This window comes from Pongo pygmaeus, chromosome 2, assembly GCF_028885625.2.
Source record: "Pongo pygmaeus isolate AG05252 chromosome 2, NHGRI_mPonPyg2-v2.0_pri, whole genome shotgun sequence".
Classification (NCBI taxonomy): Eukaryota; Metazoa; Chordata; class Mammalia; order Primates; family Hominidae; genus Pongo; species Pongo pygmaeus.
In genome coordinates this window covers 167,604,577-167,614,017 of record NC_085930.1, presented here as the reverse complement: position 1 = coordinate 167,614,017, position 9,441 = coordinate 167,604,577, and the positions used below count along the sequence as shown (strand labels likewise).

Below are 9,441 nucleotides of genomic sequence, written 5' to 3'. Positions count from 1 at the left end.
CAAGCCAGGCATGGTAGTGTGTGCCTCTTGTCTCAGCTACTCCAGAGGCTGAGGCCAGAGATTGCTTGAGCTCATGAATTTGTGAGCAGCCTGGGCAACATAGCAAGACCCCATCTCTTTAAGTTCAGGGGTTGATGTGCAAGCTTGTTACATAGCTAAACTTGTGTTGTGGGGGTTTGTTGTACAGATTATTTCATCATCGAGGTATTAAGCCTAGTACCCATTAGTTATTTTTCCTGATCCTCTCCCTTCACCCACCCTCCACCCTCCAATAGGCCCCAGTGTGTGTTGTTCCCCTCTGTGTGTACATGTGTTCTCATTATTTAGCTCCCACTTATAAATGAGAACATGCAGTATTTGGTTTTCTTTTCCTATGTTAGTTTGATGAGGATAATGGCTTCCAGCTCCATCTATGTCCCTGCAAAGGACTTGATCTCATTCTTTTTTATGGCTGCATAGTATTCCACAATGTGTATGTACCACATTTTCTTTATCCAGTCTATCAGTGATAGGCATTTAGGCTGATTCCATATCTTTGCCATTATGAACAGTTCTGCAATGAATGTGTGCATGCATGTGTCTTTATAATAGAATGATTTACGTTCCTTTGGGTATATAGTAATGGTATTGCTGAGTCAGATGGTTTTTGTCTTAGAAGACCCCATTTCTTAAAAAAAAAAACAGTTGTTAAAAAAACCAAACTCTAATATCACACAAAAGACTACAATATGACACTTACGAATTTCACAGATTTTTCATTTCATGTCTTGGGCTTAAGTGCAGTGCAGGCAATATTTCAGCGGTCTTTAACTGTGTCTGCATATTAGAATCACCCAAAAAAGTTTTTATCTTGATCCAGCCAAATAATCTAAATATCTGGGTGTAGGCCTAGGTATTTCTTTTTAAGGCTCCCCCAGTGATTTTTAAAGTACAGTGAGGGTTGGGAATCAGTACAATACTACCTAGTGCTGCTACTGTTGTCCAATACAAGTATGTAATATTTGAATTAGCCAACAATTATCCTTCTTGATACTAGTATAAACAACCCTCACCTATGAATATTCTCATTAATTTTTTTCCATGCTACAGACTTTGGTTGGTATGTGATCTTTGCCAACTATAACTAATGATTTAGAAAGAGATGTGGGTTCTAGTCCTGATCTGTCCATTTGTGAACCTATTCTAATTACTCCCACCAGCTAGGCCTGAATCATTACCTATGAAATACTGGTGTTGGATTAAATATCTAGGACCTTTTCTAACACTGTAACATTATAACCAGGATGTTTTACAAATTAAAAATAAGTAAATTTTTTACTTATTTATCCAGTTTAGTTCCAGTAGTTGTGACTATTCTCAATAGCCATAGGAATCATGCTAAATTCCATGAAGGTACACAGAATGTATTTCCTCATTAGGAACAATATTCAAAGTTATTGTGAATGGCACAAAATGCTGATGAAATGCCAAAGCAACCACATTTTTTCAGACCTGATGCTACTGTAGCAACAGACGTTCATGGGGGAAATGCACTTGGTGAATAATTGTAATGAAAGTATCAATTTAAAAATTTAGGTTTCGTGGTCTCATTAAAGTTATTTACCTTATCTGTGCTTCCTCTATTACAAAATGGACATAATAATAGTACTTACTCTCAGGGTTGTGACAATGAAATTATACAATGTATTTAAAGTATTTAGCAGCCAGGCATGGTGGTTCATGCCCATCATCCCAGCACTTTGGGAGGCTAGGGCAGGCAGAGAGCTTGAGCCCAGGAGTTTGAGACCAGCCAGGGCAATATGGCAAAACCCCATCTCTTCAAAAAATGCAAAAATTAGCAGGGAGTGGTGGCGCACACCTGTAGTCCCAGCTACTTGGGCAGCTGAGATGGGATAATTTCTTGAACCCAGGAAGCAGAGGTTGTAGTGAGCAGAGACAGTCCCTCTGCATTCCAGCCTGGGGGATAGAGTGAGACCCTGCCACAGAAAAATAAAAATTAAAAAAAAAAGTATTTAGCAAATGCCTTGAAAACATGTGCTCAATACTTTTTAAAGATCTTTTTTCCCTAGAAACCTTAAAGTATAAAGCCAGATCTATAAGTCAAGAAAAGCAAAGGAATTTAAAATCAATTATTTTATTTCCACCATCAGGTAATGGAAAGGACTAGGATCCATCTATACCATCAGATGATTTTTGGATGAAGCAATTCTGAACCGGGTAATAGAACTGCTTGGGAAAGCCCAACTTTTTCTGGAAACAAAAGATTAACATTTGTCCCTTCACAATTTCAGTGCATAAAATATACGATAAATTCCAAGGAATTCAAATTTAACTAGCATTCATTAGGTTGATGAAACTAACTCTATAAATTACATTTGATTTAGCTGTACAAAAACATTAAGATGAACACAAACAAGAATAGTATATGCAAGGGTCTACTTTCTACTTCACAATAGACCACAAGGAAGTAATACTTATACTCCTAAAACAGAGGCAGTTACAAATTTGCAGAAACCACAAACTGAAATAATCAGACATATATAAAACAGAGAGAAATTTGGCTAATATTTTAATATCCCAATGAAGAATTTGAAAAACACTCTCCACGAAGATCATAAGGAATCCACTCTTCAACAGAAAAGCCTGCCCGTTAATGACACTCCAAGAAGTGTCATGATGTATGCGATTCACTTTCAAGTCTTCAGCAAACTAAAAATACAGTTATGAGACTTAAACAGATAATAGACAGTGAAAGCAAATATGACAAAAACAAATTATTATATGATAACCTGTTAACAAAGGAAGGTAGATGGAAAGTATGTGGTTGTTCTTTGCATTTTTTCAGCTTTTCTCTATGTTGAAAACTCTTATGATGCAAAATTTGGAAATGAACATACATTCTAAGCTTAAAAGTATAACCAAAATTAGTCTCTTCTCCCCTTAAATATTAAACATATTTCAGTATAATTATATTTTATTTGAGGATTTTCAATAAACTATAAAACCAATCAATAGAATTGAGATAGACATAGAATTACCTTTGAATATAACAGAAGCTCCTGAATATGAACAAGAAGGGCTTCTTTTGAAGAAAGAAGAGCCCGCTTCCTGGGCTCAGAATTTCTTGTTTCAGCAGCCTGAATTTATTCCACTGGAATCCATCAAAGTATTGAAACCACGCAGATTCAATTAAAGTCAGTCAACTCACAGTAAGCAAAGTTAGTTCTTGGCTTTTCCTTTTTTAACAGGAAGTTGACCTGTAGCTTCCAAATACTTATTAATGACGTCTTCTTGTGTGGATGGTAAACATGGCTGATACCTGCCGTACTCCATTGTGTATTCTCCCTTTCCCTAGGGATTTAAAAAAAAGAGAGGGTTTCGTTTGCTTGTTTGTTTGTTTTTTTAAACTATCAAGTAAAAGTCATGCAAGGTCAAGATTTTATAATATCATCATTCTGTAGGGTGGTCTTTTGAAGGGTAAGTTTAAACTTGCCTACCTCTGTGCATGACCTAAGTTCAGTGGAATAACCAAACATATCATTTAGAGGGACCTGAAAACAAACACGGTAGATATTTTAGCATTGCTTACTGGAAAATATTTGAGAAAAATACAGATGCATTTTAGCCATTTAATTCCTTTAGATTAAGAGTTCTGCTCACTACTCTTAGTTTAAAATAATTAAAAGCCAAAGAGAAACATTTTTGTTTTATTCCAAGTCGAAATCCTATTTGAAAATTATTTCATTTGACAGTCGCAACCAGAAACCAAATCTTTCCATTTCATGGAGTGAATACCATTGACAGCCTTCCCTCCTCATCCCCACTCCGCTCTGTAGCCCCAGCTCAAGCACTCAGAAGTGTTTCTTCTGAGAAAATGTGAATACGACTTTCCTTTGGACACCTTAATGATATGCTGAGAGTAGTGTTTTCCAGGAGGCCTTATGAAATGTAATAAACACCTTCTCCCTTGAGATTTAAGTCAAGAAAGGTAGAGGCAAGGTAATTAAAAGGGATAAATTAAAGATAACAATAAAGTAACTATGCAAATAAAGCTAAAATGAGAGAGATAATATACATCTTATTTTATTTTTCCTTTTCTTTTTAATTTGTCCATCTGTGCTTATCCAAGAAAGAGAGATAATATACATCTACGAAAATGACACACGCACAAAAGGTCAAGATAAAATAAACCTTATTTTTAACTTCTGCACTTAGGAGTTGCTCTAATAGCAAATTACAGAAAATGCCACATGTATAAAGCCACAAATTCAGCAAGGAAATGTGTCCATTTGCAAAAACAAAAGCTAATCTGGATTTCCTTCTATGGTTAATAAAAGCAGGACTGTCAATGACCAAGAGTACTTACATCTGCATACAGTGTAAAATAGTCCTCAACTCCATCTTGCCCAGTGATTACCCCATGGCGTCGGTTAATTCCTGCAATTACTTGTCCCTGAAATTCATTTGGAGCTACAACTTCCACAGCCATAATAGGTTCAAGAATACATAATGTTGCATTTGCCAAGGCTGGGTTAAAAAAAAAAAAAAAGTTCATTAGTCTTCATACAAACTACAACTCTTCTGTCCAGATATAAAAAAGGGAGAAAAATGATGCTTTCCCAAAGGTACAAACACAAATGGCAAGGTTAAAATATTTGACCTAGACTCATTTTTCCTGTAGTAATAACAGTCACTCTTCTAAATGGAAATTCCAACATTTAATTTTAATATTGGTATTTCCATTATCATATTTTTATCCTTAAAACTCATTAAATAGCAGAGAATAATACAAAAGGGTCTTAAAACAACATCTGATCAAGTCCTTTACCATCTAAATTATCCAGCTGAGTTATTTATTCTCTCTGAAAATCGTCAGGGGTAAAGATAATAACTGTTACAAATTTGACCAAGGTAAACCCATTCTTTCTTTCTTTTTTTTTTTTTTTTTTGTCACCCAAGCTAGATTACAATGGGGCAATCTTGGCTCACTGCAACCTCCATCTCCCAGGTTCAAGCAATTCTCCTGCCTCAGCCTCCGAATAGCTGGGATTACAAGTATCTGCTACCGCTAATTTTTGTATTTTTAGTAGACACAGGCTTTCGACATGTTGGCCAGGCTGGATAAACCCATTCTTTCTTGTGGTCCCTGGCAGACAGTTATTTTTAATTATAAGAAAACAACTTTTGTCACAGGGCAGGAGGGGACGTGGAGGGTACCCTTCCTATAGTCAGAAGCAAGAATCAAGCCACGCCTACGATCTGTCTTTCCTTTTCTAGTCTGAACAATTTCAACACCTGATTGAGAATGAGAAGATCAAGTTTCTAGTTTTTGCTCTACCTCAAAGAAGTTATATGCCTTCTGGAAAAACACAATTTGTCCAGGTCTCAAATTTTTTCATCTACAAAATAAGGATTCTGGACTAGATTGGGCCATTTAAACACTAAAACTCAGTGTGTTTGTATTTATTTTTCTCCCATTTAATACACAACCAAAACACTTCTTTCTGTTAAAGTGCTAATGTTTAAATGTAACAATATGGAGAGAATATAACAAAACGTCAAACATTTACACTTAATTTGGAAGTTGTGATAGTGACAAATACTTCCACCTCAGGTTTGTTAAATTATCTCCAAATAAAGGCTTTCAGCAAAACACAGAAATGAAGACAAGGGTAATATTTTGTTTAAATGTAATCACAGGTTTTCCAGAAGCATCAATTTGTTTATAACAAACCAAAACTAACAATTTTTTTTATATATTTACTCAGTGCTTCATCTAGAGACAGTATAGCTTAAGTGCAATAATTATGACAACAGGAATGTAATTAGAAATATTTTTAAATTTAAATCATATCCTAGCTCACACCTACCCTCGACCAATTAGTTCTAATGAGTGAATTTTGTTCTGAAAGAGAAATAACTGAACTCAAAGAGATACTGCAGACTCCTATGCTTCACTGGCTAAGCCCTGCAGAAACCTACATGGACATCGAAATCAAACTAACAATTTTAGAGTGTAGAAACAGTTCTATTCCTCGCATAACTTCTTTACAACAGGAGAGCTTCCTTGGCTCTAAAGAAATGTAATTAATATGAAAAAAAGCACCCAGAAGGAGAGACGTGAGCAGATATAGCTAGATTTAGTTACACATTATCTAATGTTCTCAATAGGACAGTAATGTAAAACATCTAGATTGTGAAAGGGTAAAGGCAAGGAAAGAGGCAAGTATATGGTGTCCATCACTCAATTATTGAGGACAGCCTTTCTGGTTCTGTTTCACATCCCCTTACACTGCTCTCTTCCTTGTAACTCACTAAATCTACTCCCTGATTTAGTTCCAAATGAATCTTACCCTTACACATACCTTCCTCTAATCCTATACCATGAGATAAGATTCCCAAGCCAACTCGCCTGCCATTTTTCAATAGCCACATTGCATCCAAGTCCTAAAAGAAATTTTTCCTCCAACAGATCTGTAGTCAATTTCACCTTTCAGTTTTAGGTTACTTCACTGATCAGTATCATGAACAACATTTAAAATTTGGTTCAAATGAATTCTAGTGTTCATTTTTTAAATCAAGAATACAGGAGAATTTGAACTATTGTTCTTCCAATTTTGACAAGATATAACATATAATAATAGTATACTATTATAATAACTATAATACCTTACAGTTATAAGCTATTCTTATACTAAGCTCATTTACCACATTTTCACTGTAAAACTCTAATGTGGCATTCAACAGAGGTGTATGTAAAAAAAAAAAAGTTGATTTTCTTGCTGAGTGTGGCAAGAACTTCCTTTCACCTGACTTTTATATTTTTGTCTTTTTTTTATCAGGATAGAAAAAGCTAATTTTTATTTTTACTTCAAATCTAATGTTTTTTAAAAAGTTTTAATTTTTAATTGACAAATAATAATTATATAGGCCAGGCGCAGTGGTGGCTCACGCCTGTAATCCCAGCACTTTGGGAGGCAGAGGCAGGTGGATCATTTGAAGTCAGGAGTTCAAGACCAGCTTGGCCAACATGGTAAGACCCTGTCTCTACTAAAAATACAAAAATTAGCTGGGTGTGGTGGCATGCACCTGTAATCTCAGCTACTTGGGAGGCTGAAGCAGGAGAATTGCTTGAACCCAGGAGGTGGAGGTTGCAGTGAGCTGAGCTCATGCAACTGCACTCCAACCTGAGCAACAGAGTGAGACTCCATCTCAAATAATAATAATAATAATAATAATAATAATAATAATAATAATAATAATAGTATATATTTGGGGGATACAGTGTGATGTTTTGAAGATTTCTGTCTTTCAGTCATGGAGAAATAAAAATCAGATGAAGAAACAGCAACATAACTTATTTCTCATGCTAGCATCCTGCTTGTTTGCATAGTATATTTTGTAAAAAATAAAACTACTCAACCAGCCATGGTGCCTCACACCTATAATCCCAACACTTTGGGAAGCTGAGACAGGAGGATCACTTGAGCCCAGGAGTTTGAGACCAGCCTGGGCAACAAAGCAATACTCCATCTCTACAAAAAATAATAATAATAATAAATTAGCCAGGCATGGTAGCACGCCCCTGTACTCCCAGCTACTCAGGAGGCTGAGATGGAGAATCACTTGAGCCCAGGAATTCGAGGTTGCAGTAAGTCAAGATCGTAACACTGCACTCCGGCCTGGGTGACAGAGCAAGACCCTGTCTCAAAAATAGAAAAGTAATCCCAGCACTTTGGAAGGCCAAGGTGGGTGGATTACTTGAGGTCAAGAGTTCAAGACTACCCTGGCCAACATGGTGAAACCTTGTCTCTACTAAAAATACAAAAATTAGCTGGGCATAGTGGTGCATGCCTATAATCTCAGCTACTTGGGAGGCTGAGGCATAAGAATTGCTTGAAACCGTGAGGTGGAGGTTGCAGTGAGCCAAGATTGCACCACTGCACTCCAGCTCCAGCCTGGGTACCTGGGTAACAGAGTCAGACTCTGTCTCAAAAAAAAAAAAACAAAAAAAAACACCACCTCAATTCAATTATAATCTAGTGTTTTTCCCCTGTATATCTAATAGGCAATTAATCATACTTAATAATATATATACTATACCTAAATAATAAAAAACTAAATGGTACATATTCAACTGTTTAGTTAATATTCATATACATTTTTTCCACAGAAAACATATATTAATATATTAGCTCCAAATGAATCTTACCATTACACATGCCTTCCTCTAACCCTAGACCATGAGACAAAGCTCCAAACCTAACTTATCCTGCCATTTTTGGATGGTGCATTGCATCCAAGTCCTAAAAGATATATTATATATATACATATTTTATTTGTTTATATACAAAGTGGCCACATACATTTTTTCCACAGAACATATTTATATATTTTATATATATATCTTTTTCCCACAGTATATTATACATATTATACATTTATATATATACTTTATATGGTTTACACATATTTTATACTTTATATATCTTACATATTATATAATACACATATATAATATATATGCATATATACTTTATGTATGTATTTTATACAAATACATCTATAAATATATATATGCATATATAATATATAACATATTATATATATCCTGTGGGAAAATGTATATGGCCACTTTATTTATCCATGTATATATATGGCCACATAGATCTGTATTTACTTACATTTAAATGTAGGAGCAGTTAAAAGGGATGAAGCTCCTTGTTAATTGATAACCATATCAATTATCTGGCTTTATGTAACCCCTATTTCCAGGAAAGCTACCAATTTCCAGTAAAGAACCAGCACAGAACAATCAGTACTTTCTAATTTGTTTTAACTGTACTTCTAAAAGTATATAAAGTGATTATAACTAATTTGTCAGTTTAAGACATACTAAAGTGGTAAACACACAGAGGTAAAAAGACAAGTATTTTAATGTGAGTGATGCCTAATAAAGTCTCATTTTCTTTGTCATTTTATTTACCTGTTTCCTATTTATACAATCTTCAGACTGTGAAAAGATTTCTACATCATAAATTTCAACTGCATTTTTAATAGAGAGCTGATATAAAGGAAATCTCCCTATCATAACTGAGAAACTGAAACATAAGTAAAATAAGGAATGAGCAACCCTCCCTAACCACTGCCCCACACCTGATCACAGATGCGAAGTGTGACCAAAAACACCACAAAGTTCAAATTCATACAGAATCAATAAATCCTGATCTACCGAATGTTTAGGAAATATTATGATTAAAATTTCTACTGTCCACTTTAGTCCGCTTTGATAAAGATATTTCTGAAATGTTTTGTGAATCATAATTCTACTGTGTAAAGACACCGGTGGACATTACTAATGTATTTTCACATAAAGGACATGGAAAAGATGACAAAGAGAATGGAATTTTCTGGCTTCAGGAAATGGCTTTGAAGTTCCTT

At 35.1% G+C, this 9,441-nt stretch overlaps 1 protein-coding gene across 1 annotated transcript in view; it reads right to left on the bottom strand.

The window, feature by feature from the left end:
• Positions 1–2,118: 2,118 nt before the first annotated feature.
• Positions 2,119–9,441, bottom strand: part of GFM1 (G elongation factor mitochondrial 1) — a 47,172-nt gene continuing 39,849 nt past the window's right edge. The window contains exons 16-18 of the mRNA XM_054481502.2: positions 4,367–4,527; positions 3,498–3,551; positions 2,119–3,351 (exon numbers count right to left, since the gene is read on the bottom strand). Of these exons, the coding sequence (XP_054337477.1) occupies positions 3,220–3,351; positions 3,498–3,551; positions 4,367–4,527 (347 nt within the window). The 3' untranslated portion in view covers positions 2,119–3,219. The remainder of the gene's footprint in view (positions 3,352–3,497; positions 3,552–4,366; positions 4,528–9,441) is intronic.